We start from the raw sequence: 17,012 nt of genomic DNA, 5'->3' as shown, positions 1-17,012 counted from the left end.
CGGCGACAATGCCAACAGGTGAGACAGCATGGGCGAGAACGGGGGAGACGCCCCTCCATTAGCACGGGGCCCCATTTAAAAAAGAGCGGCCTGGAGGTTGGGGGGAATAAGGCCAAGCAGACCTACAAGTGAGTCCTGCTCACGTGACTTAAGTTACTGAAGCAGCTGAGCCTCAGGGTCCCCCCTGTCCCACGGGGACGGCCACGACACCTGTTTCTCGAGGAACCAACAGGGTCGCCCGTGTGAAGCTCCAGAGGTCAGTGCCCGGGACGCACGGAGCCCTCAGTGAGTGTGGCGTGTGCGGCACTGCATCCAGGGAAGGGCGGGGGTCTGCGGGGGGGCAGCTCTCACGTGACAGTTCTCCCACGGGGACACCCTGCCAGCCACCTGTGGCCCTGACCTTGGCACTGTTCTTGGCCAGCAGCGCGGCCTCCACGCCCTTTTTCCTGGCACTGGAGGAGACAGGTGCCGAGTCTCCCAGCATCTTCTCCGCCTGCTTGGTCTTCTTTCTCGCGTCTGCAAGGATCCTGCTCCGGACGACGCCTGCCTTCCTGCTCAGCACGGCCTGGTCCTTGGGCCGAGGAAACTGTGGCGTCATGCCTGCAAAGCCGGGCGAGGCTGTCAGGAGGGCCCGGCTCGCAGCCGGAGGGCCTGCCAGTCGCCTGACCGGCCCCGGACCCGCACACGACATGAGCTGAGGTCAAAGTGCATGAGATCTGGGGGTCGGGGGTGGGGTGGGGAGGGCAAACAGACAAGACAGACATACTGCCCAGTGAATGTAAAGATTCACATTATATTATGATGCTTGTTAAAGGCACAGATCACATGGTGGTCAGTGCTTGGGCCACTGTTGGGGATGGGAAACCACGGCATGCTACACAGCAAAGTCCACTGAGCTCTTTCTTTTTAGGTACTATTTATTTCTGAAAAGACTTTGAGGTACCTTATAGTGATAAATACATCGAGTTAGACCATGAAAATGAAAAACCAAGGGCCGCCTGTGGCTGGGGAGGGAAGGGGATAAGGAAGGGAAGAGAAGGAATGAGAAGCGCCAGAAAATTAGGATAATGACATGGCAGGTACTAAATGCCCTATTTACCTCTGAGCTTCCTAGCGGCCAAGACAAAAAGGGAAATACAATTCATATAGGTTTTATCATCTTATAAGAAGTAGTTTCCTTTGTGTGAAAAGAAAGAGAGACTTTTTCCTTTCCTTTCAAATAAAATTGTAAGGGAAATATATCTTAAAGATTACTGGTTACAGTAGACAAAGTCAAATTTTAAGAAGCACCAAGCTTTCTTATATTCAGGTATCACATGACATAATTGCTTTATGAAGATAACCCAGAAATTAGATTTACACTTTCCTGCTTTTACACAAAATGAATGGTTCTTCAAGTGCACTCAGTGGAGCCCTGATTCTTCAGCGTGTTAATAAATGTCAGGGAGAAATGTCCGTGGAGTTTAGGTTGGGTGAGCTGGCTTTCTTTCTCGTGGGACTTCTCAGGGCCTTTGCTGTCCTAAGGTGGGCCCTGTGTGCCAGCACACCGCATTTCCTGAGCTCATTTGACCATGAACCCTGTCTCGGAAGAGCGGACGGTAGGCCAGGGGCCCTGGAGCACGCCCTGGGGGAGGCTGCTCCATGTTCCCTTCAACCAAGTTCTCTGCCATCCTGAACGCCAGCTGAGCCCAGGCCAGCTGGTGGAAAAGGGGTGGGAACGGGGAAAGGACCCCGGCTTAGAGGTTGGAGGTGTGTCCCCATGTTGAGTACCAAGCAGCGCCAGGGAGGCAAATTCCCATTTAGTACCTGCAAGAACTTCCCTTTTCTCAGACCCATCCAACCATGAGAGGGTGATACCTTGTGAGGTAGTGAGCACACCATCGCCAGAGGCAAGCAAGCTAAGGGTCGGTGAGTCCCGTTTGGTGAGGGGGTTGTGGTATATGACTTTAAAACCCCTTATAATTCTAATGCTCTAAAATCCTAATATTCCATCATTGCATATCACTGGACTCACACTTTCCTAAACTTGAGGCAGAGACAAGCACACACAGCCACACCTTTCCCTCCGGAAGTCCCCTGACCAACGCGTCACCAGGACATCGGAGGCACTGCCCAGTTCAGCCTCTGCCCAGAGGCTCAGAGCCCACGGGTGGGGCTGGGAGGGAGGCCGCAGAATCAGTATGACGGCAGAGACCTGACCCCAGGTCCCAGACCCTAGGAGGCACTGGGGCTCCGGGCGTGTTCCTGCCTTGTCCGGCTCGCTGGGACACAGCCACAAAGGGTGAGGGGGCTTCTCTCTGGAGCAAAGGGGACATCACGGGAGCCCACAGTACGGGGGCACACCAAGGCGAAGAAGCATAACGCTGGCTGGTTCCTGTGCAGCTCAGCTCACATCCAGGGAGAGAGATCGCTGCCTTTCCTCGGTCTATCCATCTGTGAAATGGGAGCACTTCGCCTCACTTCCCTAAAGCTCAAAGCGAGACCTGGACCGGCATCAACCCATGCCCCCTTCTGCAGAGAAACTCCGTATCCCTCCCTGTAGCCCCAACTGGACACTGGACCACGGCAGTCACATTAGCCCCAGGTAATGGGAGACCCGGCCAGAGTGGACTAGACTAGGATGGGACGGCCGAAGCCATCACATGGCTCTCGGGGCTCTGCGTGTGGTCTGATGATGGACGGTCATGGGGGCGAGCACCTGGTGAGAAGTATGTCTTGGGGTTGGGGGAGGAGTGAGGGAGGGACAAGCAGTCGCAGGAGAGGTCCCGGCAGAGGGAGCTGTCCACTTGGCTTACGCCCACATGACTGGACTCCTGTCCCCTGCAGCCAAGCCTGTCCAGGTGGCTGTCTCGGGCACTTGTGCCTCAGTGAGTCTAGGGCTCGGCCAGGCACACGTACCTTCCAGGTCAGCCAGCAGGGTCCTGGCTCCCAGGACGGTCACTCTGGCAGCCTGGACGGACGAGGATGCCCGGGTCAGGGCAGCTCTGGCCTCGCGCTGCAGCTGGAGAGAGAAGAGAGGCGCTGGGCAGGGGGCACGTGGGCGGGTGTGCTGCCTGGAGCCAGGCCAGGCGGGCACCGAACCCGCATACACCAGGTCCCGAAACATCACCAAAACTCTGACTGTGAAGTACACTGTTTACCGGGGATACCTGGTGTTTTATCACGCAAGTGTGAATCCCTGAAGATCTCTCCCAAGAAGTTACCTGCCCTGGAAAAGCTTGAAGAAACATGAACACAACAGCTGAAGGCAGGAAAGACAAGTGAGGGTTTTTTTAAAGATTCAATTTATTTATTTTTAGAGAGAGGGGAAGGGAAGGAGAAAGAGAAGGAGAGAAACATCAATGTGTGGTTGCCTCTCACGTGCCCTCCACTGGGGACCTGGCCTGCAATGCAGGCATGTGCCTTGACTGGGAATTGAACCGGCAACCCTTTGGTTTACAGGCCCACGCTCAGTGTACTGAGCCACACCAACCAGGGTAATCTATTTTTTTTATTAAGATTTTATTTATTTATTTTTAGAGAGAAGGGAAGGGAGAGAGAGAAACATCAAGTAGTTGGCTCTCACAAGCCCCCAACTGGGGACCAGGCCTGCAACCCAGGCATATACCCTGACTGGGAATCGAACCTGTGACCTTTCAGTCCACAGGTCTGCACTCAATTCACTGAGCCCCAACTGCCAGGGCTGAAGATTTCCTTTCAGAACACGCTGTACCTCAAATAGCGGATCTGTTCATCACACAACTGTTTCCTTGGAACATCCGTTTCTTCCCCCAGCCGCTAAACAAGGCCAGGCACGGGGCACGGGTTTGACGGGACAGCAGACACACCGACCTGCCCTTCTGGCTCTCGGTGGAGTAGTATGCGGCCATAAAGAGGAACGGAGTTCTGACACGTGCACAGGGTGGATGAACCTCGAAATCATGGGAATGGAAAGAAGCCAGGCACGAAGGGCTATATGTGGCATGATTCCACTTCCGTAAAGTATCCAGAGTGGGTAAATCCACAGACGGAAAGCAGATGCGTGGCGGCCAGGGGCTGGGGGCGGGGAGGGGAGGGAGAGGGAGGAGTGACTGCCTGGCGGGCATGGGGCTTCCTTTCGGGGCGGGGAGAGTCTGGAACTAGACAGAGGTGATGGCGGCACAGTGTGGAGCAGGTGCTCAATGCCACTGCATTGCACACTGGGAAAATGGCTCGCTCTGCGTTGTGTGAATTTCAGCTCAGTAATGATAATAAATAAATAACGTGGCCCTGACTGGTGTGGCTTGGTGGATTGGGCGTCACCCTCTACACCAGAACATCTTGGGTTCAATTCCTAGTCAGGGCACACGCCTGGGTGTCGGGCCAGGTCCCCCACTGGGGGCGTGTGAGAGGCAACCCATCAATGTTTCTCTCGAGCATTGATGCTTCTCTCTCTCTCTTTCCCCCTCCCTTTCCCTTCTCTGAAAATAAAGGAATAAAATTTTTATTCTTCAATCAATCAATCAATAAACAAACAAACAAACAAACAAACAAATAAATAACATGGATTCGAAAAGCCATAAAACACTGCCCCGGGAGCCCTCATGTCTCGGTCTGACTGTGGCCGCTCCGCCAGGTGAGAGGCACTGTGGATGGGGTGGGGGTGGGGGGGTGGACACTGAACTCTAGAGCCTGGCCTGGACCCTGCCATGGTGTTCAGACACCTGGGGGGGCCCCTCTCTCCTAGGCATCCCCACTCTGGATGAGGGCGATGGCCCAGATCAGGAGGTGCCACCCTGGCAGCCCCAACACAGCCCAGCTCCCCAGTACATGCCCGCAGGGCCCAGCTCTTTGGAGGAGGCTCACTTCTCACACACAGCCTTCTCCCTGCTCTGTTTTTTTAATGTTTTTTTTTTTTTTTAGATTTTTAAATTTATTTTTATTTTTAGAGAGGGAAAGGAGGGAGAAAGAGAGAGAGAGAAACATCAATGTGTGGTTGCTGGGGGCCGTGGCCTGCAACCCAGGCATGTGCCCTGACTGGGAATCGAGCCTGCGATGCTTTGGTTCACAGCCCGCGCTCAATCCACTGAGCTACGCCAGCCAGGGTCCCTGCTCCATTTTTAAAGGGGAAATAAGGACGGCTCCAGAGAAGCCGCTTCCGGGACCCACGTCGGGATCTGAGTAACGCCGGTAGCTTAGTTGGCCGCAGCCTGTCTTGCGGGCTGCCTTACTGGGACACTTGGCCTGTGGTTGCTCTGCTAAAATCTGACGTAAGGCGGATCTGTGTGAGGGGCACAGGGGAATGCTTTGTACTCTCCTTGCGGCCATTCTGTACGTCTGAAGTTTCTTCCAGGTGAAAAGGTAAAAATATTTTAAGAGGTCTTTATACTTTGATAGGTTGGACATCCCCAGGCTAGGCTAAATTCTCCCCATAACTCTGCTTGAATTTTCTGACCATTTCATACCATCTCCCCACTGGGCTGCAAACACCAGACTGTGTGGCTTAGTGTTACATACAGAGTAGGTGCTCTGTAAATACTGGGCTGGTGGCCCTGGCTGGCGTGGCTCTGTGGATTGGGTGCCGGCCTGTGAAACAAAGGGTGGCTGGTTCGACTCCCAGTCAGGGCTTATGTCTGGGCTGTGGTCCAGGTTCCCAGAGGGAGGCACACAAGAGGCAACCGCACATCGATGTTTCTCTCCCTCTCTTTCTCCCTCCTTTCTCCTCTGTCTAAAAATGGATAAATAAAGAATTGGGCAGGGCAAACCTACCCAGTTGTAACTAAGGCTGAATAAGGGTGGCAGGCATGGCCTTGGGTGTTGCTAGCCTGTCTGTCTGTCCTGCCCTATCTGTCCACCCTGCCTCCTGCCCCGGGTGACTCGGAGGTTCTCTGGAGTTTGGGGGGGTGAGCACTGGAGGGAAGAGAAGAATGATCTTTGCCCCTCCCACCCCTACAGCCCCGCCCCCAGATCACCCCTGGGGCAGCCCCAGCCTCCGCCCCCCACACCTCCAAGGACAAAAACCCACCTGCGTGAGGGGCTCTGTCCCGTGCAGCGCAGCCCGGGCAGTCGCCCGGAGGGCCCGGGCGGCCTCGGTGACCTCCCGCTCCTTGGAGATGACCATCTTCTTCAGGGCCTGCGCCTTCAGGCCCAGGTCCCGGGCCCTGGAATTCTGAGGATGCAGAGAAGGAGAGTTCAGGCAGGGCCCGGCGGGAAGGCCCACGGGGCAGATCCTCTCCTGGGTGAGAGGCGCCGGGGGCAGGGGCGGCGGGAGTAGGGTCATGCGGACACAGGGAAGCAGAGGGCGAGGGCCAGGGTGAGACCTCTCTCCTGAGGCTCGGATCCCAGTCCCACTGAGCTCTAGAAGCTTCAGCAAGCCAGCTCACCCCCCAGACCTGCACTTCCTGCCCCAGGTCCACGACAACTCAGCCGAGACCTTGGGGCCGGTGTGCTTGCCAGCGCGGACCCTCGGGGCTCCAGGGCAGCACCCCCGTGCAGGTGCCGAGTGTGCTCTCACGGCCGTGGCCGCGACTGGGGAACCAGTGCTCAAAGCCCACGCATTGCTCTCCCTCCGTGCAGCTCTTCACGCCGGGGCAGAAGCAAAGACACCGCATCCCCCTCCCCAATGCAGCTCGGGCCGGTCAGGCTGGCTCAGGTCTGCCCCCCGTGCATTGTATAAGCTTAGCCCCCTTTCAAAGTCCAGTTCCCGAGATTGGGGATTTCAGGGTTACCGAGAAGACGTGATGTAGCTGATTTATCCAGAGGTGATGAGTGCGGGGTGGCAGGGACAGAAGGGATGAGGCCAGCACGCACTGGGGACCACCCTGTGCACTACTGACCAGCACCCCAGCCCCCTCCCCGTGGACATAACCCAATGGGAGAGCTCCCCCCCCGCCCCCGTCGCCCCGCCAGACACATAACTGAGGCTCAGGGAGGGGAAGCCCTTGGCCAAGGTCACGGCGTATCCTCGGAGCCGGGATTGACACCAAGTCCGTCGGGTGCCCTTGCTAGCGCCACTGGGAGGGGCAGAGGCCCCGCCTTGATATTATTATTGTAATCAACAACCAGATCGGCGGGCGGCGGAGCTCTAGCTCCGTGCCAGGCGGGCGTTCGGCCAAGCCTGGGAGGAGGTGGATTATCTTGTTTTTTATCAACTGCTGGGGAGTTAAAAATAAGCCAGGGCATCTGCCTCTGCCTGGGCCGCACGGCTTTCCCAGATGCCACCTTCTCCCCTGTCCCCACCGCGTGCGGGAAGCCGAGGACACGGAGCTGACCAGTGCTGCAGGGGCGGCCAGCGAGGTCAGGTGCGGGGCTGCGTCGGCGCCAACTTGACGCACGGTGGCCAGCGCCCTCTCGGCTTCGGGCAGCGCCTCCGCCACGGCTGCGCCCAGTGCCTTCTGGGCCGCCTGGACCTCCTGGTACCTGAGAGGAGACGGACTCGGGTGGCCCTAGGTGCAGGGCGCAGGGCCTGCCTCCCCCATCACTGTCCTGTGCCCCCTCCCCCAGCCCTCGGGCTCTGCAGGCCTGTCCCAGCTTCCGGGGCAGAGCACTCTCCACGGCCTCGGAAACTGGCCGCCACTCGGCCGAGTTCGAACGAAGGGGGAAGGCAGCAGAGGGATGGCATTCCTGCCTCTGCATCCCCTGGACTCGGCCATGCTTTTCCCAAGGGCTCGCACTCGGTTTCCACTCGGGAACCGCACGTTCTGCGAATGTTTGGCTCCTCGGGATAAATCAGGAAGAGGAGCGCGCCTGGCATCCAGGAAGGGGACAGCGGCCCAGACTGGGCCTTGGCTCAGCTGTGTCCTTGGGTGACCTTGGGCATGGAGACCCTGGGGCTGCATGATCCCTCTGTGGCTCTTTAGCCAGCGGTCACCAACCTTTTTGGCACCAGGGACCAGCTTCGTGAAAGACAATTTTGCCATGGACGTGGGGTGGGCGGGGTGTACAGGGGCGGGCAGGAGGCGGAGCTCAGGTGGTAACACAGGTGAAGCTTTGTTCGCTCATTTCCTGCCATGCAGCCCGGCTCCTAACAGGCCCCGGGCTGGTGCTGGTCCTCAGCCCAGGGGTTGAGCAACAGCTGTCCTGTCCTGTCCTGTCCTGTCCACACCGCCCTCACCCACCTGTTTCCCGCCCCCCCCCGCCTCATCAGAGAGCCAAGGCCGGCCCCCCTTGGAGTGGGTCATGAGACCTCCCCCCGCCATGCTGGTTGGCTCAGAGCTGACCACCGGAGCTGGGCCACTCCCACCTGGAAAGTCCACCTTGGGCTCAGGCAGACCCTGGTGGGCCCCCGCTGCCCCTTTGACTAAGCGGAAGATGGAGGGACCACCCAGAGCAGAAAAGGAAAGGCCCCGAGGAGGCTGGCGCAGAGAGGAGCTGCCTCAGGGCCTGGGCTGGGGCCGCTTCAGGGAAGAGAGGGAGGGCCTTCCTGGTTCAGGTGGCTGTCCCTTCTTGCGAGCAGCCGAGCTGCACCCCCACACACGAGCGGGTTCCTGCAGCACCACCCATGGGTCCCCAGACCCCAGACATCCTGACCCGCCACATACACTGGCAGGGCAAGGAAGCCAGCTCCGGGACCGGCAGCCTCCAGCCAGGCCCTGTCAACTCTAGGAGGCCAAACCAAGCTCCGACCCACCCCTGCGGGGCCTCACCTGTCCTCCAGCTCCTGCCGAGCCTCCAGGGCCCCTCTGCCCTCCACCAGACTCCAGAGAAGCATGTGACCAGTCTGGGAGGCGAGCAGAGCCCTTCGAGCCATGGCCTTGATCTTGGCGGCAATGTCCTTGTGGCTGCAATGAAAATACCCAGCAACTGTGGCCAAGAGCCCCCAAAGAAGGGGGTGTTGGCCCCAACCCACACCCCCCACGGCCTGGGCCTCGGGCCACCCCGGCGTCCAGCCGGGCTCTCTGCCTGACACACAGCAGACGGGCGGGCCGGGACCCGCCCCGTTCCTGTTTCTTTGTCGAGTCCAGAGCCGATGCCTGTCTTCCTGGCGGAGTGAGGAACGGGCCCTCTTTCACACACGGTAGCTCCGTTCACACAGTAAATCGACACGGTCGCCCTAAGACGGACAGCACGGAAGAGGGCGGTCCGGAGAGCCTGGGTCTGGCCGCCCGCTCTCACTGCCCAGCTGTGTGTCCCTCAGCGAGTCCCTGGAGCTGGCCATTCACTCTAACACGGGTCTAAAGCCCCTCGGGCACAGCCGAAGGGGAAACGGGGGCAGACGCCGTGTCTCCAGGACCATGAGCTGCCCCTCAAAGGCCACGGACAAACAAGACGTGTCCCGTGCCCACGACGAACAGCGCTCGGGCGTAAAGGGAGTGAAGCGCTGGCGTGTGCCCCACTGGGTGACCCTTGAGGCCATTCTGCGAAGTGGAGGAGGCCAGACGCTGAAGACCACCCACTGTGCGATTTCCCGTACATGGGGTGTCCAGAAGAGGGACACCCGCAGAGACGGGACGTGTGCCGGGGGCTGCGGGGGCCCGGGGAGGTTGAAAGGCAACAACGGGGGGCAGCGCCTGACGGGGGGGAGCTCTGGACTGGGGCGGAGGCGGCGTCCTGCCGGACTGCAGGCTCCGTGAACGTGCCGCAGACCGCTGAACTGTGCCCTGGGGCGGGTGGGCTGCAGGGCAGGCCAACTTTATCTCGATAAAGCTGTTACTTTAAAAAGGACGGGAGATGCTCTCAGAGGCTTTCGGTCAGCCAAGGTGGCTCTGGGCCCCACCCCCGGCATCGCCGAGGGGCTCACGCTGTCCTTCCACTCCTCTCCTGCCCACGGTGGCCACAATTCCCCCCAAGCAGGCGGCTCTTGTCCTCATCTGATCCCAACTCCTGGTGGGGGACACCTGTGGGGCTGGTCCTGACCCTGGAGCCCCCGAAAGAACGGCTGGGCTCCCTTCACAGGGGGGCTCACCTCCTGGCGAGGTCACGGGCCTCTGTGGCCAGGTGGCTCCAGTTGGCGAGCTGGCCCGGGACTTCCTGAGGAATCACCTTGACAGAAAAGAGGAACAGAGGCGAGAACTGGTGGCCCATCCCTGAGGGGCCAGGGCCACACCTGGCCAGGTTACGGGGCGGGACCGACCGGACCGTGGCAGGCACTTCAGAAATGCTCCAGGTGGGCATCCAGGGGGCGGAGCCCCAGAACGTGGGAATGGTGGCCGTGACACCTCCCCCTGTTGGGCCTTCACTGTCTGCTTGGATGATGCCTCGTTCTTTGCACGTGTCACCTCGCTGAGCCAGCAGAGGAGGCTCCGGGCATCCCTCGTTCTGGCAGATGAGGAAACCGAGCCTCCCCAAAGGGGTGGGAGGCCTGCCCAAGGTCGCCAGGTCAAGGGCACTGAGCCCGGGCTCAGGGTGGGGAGGGGGGAGCTCCCTGGGGTACCAGAGATGCGAGGACGGTGGCCGAACGCAGAACCTCCTCCTCTGCGGACTCCAGGGCCGCTGCCACGTCTGCCAGCGGGAGGCAGGTCTTCCCGGCTCCGGCCTGGCCGCAGCGGGCACTCCCGCTCAGCGCCTGCAGCTGCTGCCGGGCGGCCCTCACAGCTCCCTTGAGGCCTGCCGCCTGCGCCAGGAAGGCTTCCCGGAATGCTGCAGAGAGCCCGCAGTCCAGGGGGTCACGGAGCGATCGAGATTTCACACTAAAGCCCCCACCCTGGGGGGCCCCCTCTGGGCCCTCCACTCTTCCTGGGTGTGGCTTAGCTCCAGCACCAGGCCTGAGCCCCGCCCGTTGGTTCCCAAGGAAGAGCCTCCCCATTTCTCAGACAGAAAGGCTGAGGCCTGGAGACCCAAGGCCCCACCCCCCACCCCCACAGGAAGCCAGCCGCAGAGTGGGGCCTGGCAGGAACCTGGCCTTCTACGGTGACAACAGGCAATTCCTGAATCTGGGGCCTTGAGCCAGCAGGGTCATCTGTGGCGTGACTGGAACTATGCTACAGCTCGTGGCATCCAGGACCTCCCTGTTTCGATAACTAGTCTCGCTAACAGGTGCTCAGCTCACCTACATCTGGCTGCTAAAGGAGGACAGGTACTTGTGAACGTGAAATTACACAAAATAATCAGTTTTCTTCCGATGCCCCCGAAACGTCAATGTCTTGGGGCCAAAATCCCAGTCTTTTTTGTTTTTCTTACTGACTCATTTACGGTCTGCACTAGAGAGATAGCTGTGAGCAACACGGCCAGCGGTCAGGACCTCGGGAGCTGCACCTGTTCAGCACCTGGGACAGCGCCCAGCGGGCACTGGCTGGGCGAGGGCAGGAAGGGGTGAACCCGGCCTGTCGGCCTCATTGTGATTACACAGTCTGGGGGGGGCAGGGGGCGGGGGCACCGATGTTACAGAAAGCGGCTGACACTAATAAAGTTACCCAGCACGTCTGGGCCGGGGACCTTGCGGGGAGGTCCACGGGGAGCCAGGACGGCGTCACGGGAGGGGCCCACCTGGGCAGGGAGGCCGGACCCGCTCTCCCAGCAAGTGGGTCCCTCTGGGGCTGAGCGGGGGGCCCTCAAAGCATGCTGAGACCAGCCCAGAGGGCTCCGAAGGGGGCGTCCGACCAGCCAGCCCTACCCTGGCCTCCCCGTCTCCCGCTGTACCGTGCAGCTGGTGGTCCTGGTAGATGTCCCCCCGAGGGGCCTCTCCCTGAAGAGTGTCCACTGGCCCCCAGGGGCTTCCACAGTCGGACCCCTGAAGCCACCCCTCCATCAGGGTCAGCCTGGCCTTCAGCTTGGCAGCCTGGAGGGGATGGGGAGGGAAATACCGCCTGGACCCCTCCCCCCGGCTTCTGCCTGGGCTGCCCTCCCTGAGGGTGCGGAGACCTCTGAGAACCAGCCCTGCCCGCCCCTCCCCGCACCCCAGGCTCGTAGCAGCCACTGGCACCCTCGGGCACACAGCAGACCCCACCTCTGTCCTGCTGAGGGGGTGGGGAGGGGAAGGGAAGCCCAGCAGGACCTCTGCCCGTCCTGTGGCTCGCCCTCCCAGAGCTCAGCACAGAGCAGGGCCGGCGGGGCCCTTGTGGGCGGAGCGAGTCTGCTCAGTGATGAGACACTGAAGCAAGACTGTCGCCTGCCCGGGCGCATGACAACTCCAGGGCTGGGGGAGCGGAAGGCCCCAGCTCAGGCTCCTGAGCCCTGCACCGCACCAGCTCCCTGCTCCAGATTCTACTCGTGCCCCAGAATGGGCCTCACCCTCCTCCGGCACCTCCCCACGAGGGTGTCTGTGGTCTCATCCCCATTGAACGTGGGGAAGTGTGAGACCTCCCCAAGCCTAGGCGGTGGGTAAGGAAACGGTCAAGAGCTCCTGTCCACTGAGGAGCAGGGAAAGGGCAGAGGTGAGGCCTGACCCAGGTTGGCGTGGGCCAGGAGGCTGCGTGGGCACAGCTGGCGGTCCCGGAAAGCCCGAGAACTATGGGTGAACGGGCAGGTCCTGGTGCCCAGTACAGAGCTGGTGCTCGCTGGGGATGCACCGAAGGTGCAGGAACTGGCCTGGGCGGGGCCTGGAGGGGGTGTGGGCGGGGCCTGAGCAGTGGGCGGGCTCACCTCCTCCTTCACCAGGCCGTAGCAGGAGGGGCACTCCTGGCACTGTGCACCGCCAGCCGTGAGGAAGAAGTTGTCCTGGCAGCGGTCACACTTGTAGCCCACGAAGCCGGGCTTGCACACGCACGTGCTGTTCTCGTGGCACTGGGCCGAGGTGGAGCCCAGGGAGGAGCACCTGCAGGCTGGGGGCGGGGGCAGGTGAGCGGGACAGATGGTGCGGGTGCCCTGATGGCCCCCCACCCAACACCAGAACCCCAGGTCCCCCTGCAGCCTCGCACCTGGCTGCCCCAGACGCCCCTGGGCATTTACATTCTGAGTCCTTTCCGGGAGACTGACGCAGGGGTCAGAGGTGACGACAGAGTTGCTGACTTATTTCAGAGTACCCAGGTTCTGGGGGACTCCCACACAGTCTAACTGCACACACGAGGAAAGTGAGGCCTGGGTGGGGGGTGATACATGGGCCAGGTGCATGGTCCCCCCAATCCCCCACTCACTGCACATCTGCCTGGACCCGCTGGTGGCAGCTGGCCTTTCTCTCCCTTCCCCGTTGGTCCTCTTTGCCGGCAACCTCAGGCCACACCCCCCCAGGAGGCCCGGGAGGACCTGGCTTCCTTACCCCGGCAGCCCTTGACGGAGAAGCCGAAGAAACCCAGCTGGCATCTGTCGCAGGCCCGGCCCTGGACGCCGGGGCGGCAGGGGCACTGCCCAGTCTTGGGGTGGCACCGGTCCTCCTGGGAGCCCAGCGGGTGGCACTTGCAGCTGTGACAAGGGAAGAGCGTGGGTCCGAGGGAGCCCTGGGCCGCCCCCAGCCCAGCCGCCCCACTGCTGCAGCTGGCGAGGGGCCTCGGGTCGTGCCCTCTGCCCACAGGGCCCGTCGCCACGGGGGCCATGTCGAACAGCTTCCCCCAAGCTGTGCCCTGGGAAGCAGTCTCGGAAAAGGCTCCCCCCGCAAAAAAATGTCTATGGGGACCCACACAGCTTGGAGACTGCACCCCTGAATGGGAGCATCACCATGCAGCCAGCACACTGAAGGCTCTGAGGAATCCCAGGAGGAGGAAGTCTGTCTGCCCCACCGGGCGTTTCCTGGGGGTCCGCTGCACCCCAAACACACCGTCTAAGGTGCTGCTGGGGCCGAAATGTCACTGAGTGGCAGCGGCACCGAGAAAGGAATCCGAGGCCACACCGGCCCCCGCCCACGGGGACCTGCCCTAGAGCTGCTGTCGGCCGCACCCTGGGCTGGCAGGGCGGGCAGTCTGACCCCCACGGGGCTGTCCCTCCGTCCCCTTTCAGTGCGGGACACTGTGCACCTGGCCATGGGCCCGGGGCACCTATGCCAAGCCAGACCCCTCTCTGGAGGCTCCCCGGTACTTTCTTCCATCTGGAGGAGACCCCAGGGAAAGGGCGCCCGTGGCCTCGCCCCACCCACCTCCGGCAGCCCTTCCCGGGCCGGAGGTCGTAGAAGCCTGGGCTGCAGTGGCCGCAGTCCCGTCCGGTCACGTGAGGCAGGCAGGCGCACTGGCCGGTCACTGGGTCGCAGGGTCTCTGCCCGCTGACGGAGCCCCCTGGGTCGCAGCTGCAGGCTGGGGGTGGGGACAGGAGAGGGGCTTGGGAACCGTCTGTTCGAGAGTCAGGGCCCAGGAGATGCAGAGAAGGAGGGCAGCCCACAGAGGGGACACTCGGCCAGCCCGGATGCCCAGGCTGTTTCTGGCAAAAGGCTCTCGGGCCCGGCTGGCATCTCAGGCATTTGCTGCACCCTTGGAGAGACAGCCAGCCCGAGGCCCTGCCGCTAGAGAGAGGGCCAGAGACGCCGTCGGGGTCACAGGCAGACGGGCCCCTGGGTCCACTCTTTTGGGACATCGACCCTGCTCCCCTGGGCCTGTAAAACAAGGGACCGGCAGGTGCTGGCAGGTGCTACGTGGAGAAAGGGCTCAGGAGCAAGTTTGGGGTGAATGCTGAGCTCCTCCCTGCAGCACCTCAGGAGGCTGAGTGCACCGTGGCCCTCTGAGAGGGGGCACTGGGCTGAGGGGCACCCCAGGAGCAGAGGAGGGGTGGAAGAACACTTCAGCTGGGGGTGGGGGTCAGAGCCAGCCTGGAAGCCCCGGGGGGGCAGGAGGAATGTGACAAGACCCCCAGGCTGTTGCGACAGTTTTGTGCGCTAACTGTGGAGCCTGAGTGGAGCACTAGTTATCAAGACAGGAAAAAGCACTATGGCTGGGGGAGGCCTTGGAGGCGGGCACACCCTTATCCGTCCTGGGCAGGAAACAGAAGGCGTGGCCCACGCTGCCCCGCCCAGCGGCGCACTCACCCGCGCACTTGTCTGCGGCGCGCGGGGCCAGGGCGCTGCCGAAGAAGCCCCGCCCACAGCGCTCGCAGTGGGCGCCCGCCGTGTTGTGCAGGCAGCGCAGGCAGTGGCCCGACAGGGGGTCGCAGTTGCCCACGGCGTTGGGGTCCACGTTCCCGCTGCACTGGCACCGCCGGCAGGGCTCGGGGTCCCCAGAGAGTCCCAGCGGGTCCCCAAAGAAGCCGTCGTCACAGGTCTCGCAGCGCCGCCCTAGGGAAAGGTGGAGGCACCGCGTGGAGGAGCAGACAGCAGACGAGAGGGCCGCCAGCCTGCCGCGGCCCCAGGGGGTTGGGAGCGTGGGAACCAGAGCCAGCGCCGCCCCGTATCCTTGTGGAGCAGAGCGCGGGGGCCCTGGGCGGGGCCAGCTCGCTGATCTTCGGCTCTGGGGTCTGTGGCGAATCCCTGAGCCTCTCTGAACTCCGGCTCCTCATCTGCACCGCGGGGCAGGACCACCGGGAGGCATCGGCGCGATGGTTTGTGCAGAGCAGCCAGCACAGCGCCCGGCACGTACTAAATGCTCAGCCTCGGTGCCTGCCTCGTCACCCATGTCATTGTCGCCATTCTCATCAGTGCCCCAGTCATCATCTTCATCAGTGGCTTCATCATCATCATCATCATCCATGGACGCCACCATTGTCCCGATTAGCATCACCTTCCTCAGCGGCATCCTCTTCATCATCTCGACCATCGCTTCACTGTCACCATCATCACCCTTGTCATCATCGTCACCCACCATCATCCCCTTGATCGTTAAACCTTCATCATCTTCATCATCACCTTGGCCATCACTCTCGGCCCTGGCTCTGGGACTGTGGGACTCAGGGTCCCCAGAGGTCCGGCCTGTCACCCCCAAGCTGGCCCTCCCTCCTCAGCCACACTCCAAATGCAGGACCCCACTCCTGGAGCCTGGGCAGAGGCAGGAGCCCTGGGCACGAGCCACTCACCTCTCTGGCCCGGGGGGCAGTGGGTGCACACCACCTCCCCGCTCTCCGGGACGGTGGCGCAGGACGACTGTCCAGGGCATGGACAAGGCTGGCAGTCATCAGTGCGGCCTGCGAAGGGGTTGCCATAGAAACCCGGCAAGCAGCGCTCGCAGGATGGGCCCTCGGTGTGGTGGCCGCACAGGCAGATCCCTGAGGGGCAGGACACACAGCTGTTTACCGGGCCCCAGCCCAGAACACTCGAGAGACAGTGGCGGGCTCCTGGCAGTGGGGGTCACAGCGAGGGACCCACAGCACGGTTGGGAGCCCCTCCAAGGCGGAAGCAGCATGGTCCAGGGGTCAAGCACCCACCGTGGGTTCACGTCCACAGTGTGAACCTGGACAAACTGTCTGACACACCGGGCACCACAAGCTCAAGTGGGCCCCGGCCTCAAAGGCTCCCTCGGGATGCAACGAGGCCACGCAGCCCAGGGCCCTGCACATCCTGGCACGTGGAACTATCATTACTGTCATCAGCTTTATTTTCTATTCCAAACCAGCAGAGGGCGCTGCTAACGCTCCCTCGAAGTCTTCCTCCTCCGAGTCTTCCTACCAGCACCAGCCCAAAGGGACAGTGACCCAGACTCAGAGCTCTGGTTCTGACATGAGGCTCTGTTCATGGGGCCTGCGGGCTCTCAGAGGCTCCCTAGGGATGGGGGGTTGTGTGAACCCCCTTCTCCAGCCCCACACCTCCTGGACTCTGCTTGGAGTAGGGGACCCTGGGGACGAGAGGCCCTGGCTAGGCACAGGGTGAGGAGCCTGGTTGGCAGGCAAGACTGCCCTCTGCAGAGGCTGGGGCCGAGGTGACCAGGGGAAAGAGGGGGGACCGAGTGGGGGTGGGGGGCTCATGGGGGCAGGTGCGGGGGCACAACAGCAGAGCAGGGGTGGCACCCCAGGGGCACCGTCGCACTGCCCCTGCTGCCCACCGGTGCCCGCCTTGGCCCAGCACCCACACGCTCATTGCTCCTCCCTCCATCTGGGGTGGGGAGGAGTGGCCGCCCTGCCCCTGGACGGGAGGTGGAAGGCACAGCCAGGGGCTCTGGGGGATGACAAATGGGTCCCATCTTGGGAGCGCATGCTGCTTCCTCAGTTAGGGGCTGCCTGGAGCGTTGCCCGGAGGGATTACAAGGCCCATCTGGGCTCGACTGGCGATGCCTGCCACGGGCACACGGCTCCTCATGCTGCATCTTCTCATCTTCTCGTGCTCCCCCTCAGCC

General features: G+C 61.8%; 1 protein-coding gene across 1 annotated transcript in view; it reads right to left on the bottom strand.

Annotated features, from left to right (window-relative positions):
• The window catches only part of LAMC3 (laminin subunit gamma 3), a 52,498-nt gene that overhangs the window by 3,019 nt on the left and 32,467 nt on the right, over positions 1–17,012 (bottom strand). Inside the window, 13 exon segments of the mRNA XM_036022382.1 lie at positions 401–600; positions 2,899–3,001; positions 5,984–6,127; positions 7,230–7,377; positions 8,604–8,738; positions 9,863–9,939; positions 10,331–10,536; positions 11,536–11,674; positions 12,478–12,656; positions 13,091–13,233; positions 13,901–14,054; positions 14,780–15,025; positions 15,760–15,948. Coding sequence (XP_035878275.1) covers positions 401–600; positions 2,899–3,001; positions 5,984–6,127; positions 7,230–7,377; positions 8,604–8,738; positions 9,863–9,939; positions 10,331–10,536; positions 11,536–11,674; positions 12,478–12,656; positions 13,091–13,233; positions 13,901–14,054; positions 14,780–15,025; positions 15,760–15,948 — 2,063 coding nt within the window.

This window comes from Phyllostomus discolor, chromosome 3, assembly GCF_004126475.2.
Source record: "Phyllostomus discolor isolate MPI-MPIP mPhyDis1 chromosome 3, mPhyDis1.pri.v3, whole genome shotgun sequence".
NCBI lineage: Eukaryota > Metazoa > Chordata > Mammalia > Chiroptera > Phyllostomidae > Phyllostomus > Phyllostomus discolor.
This window is presented reverse-complemented; position numbering and strand designations above follow the sequence as displayed.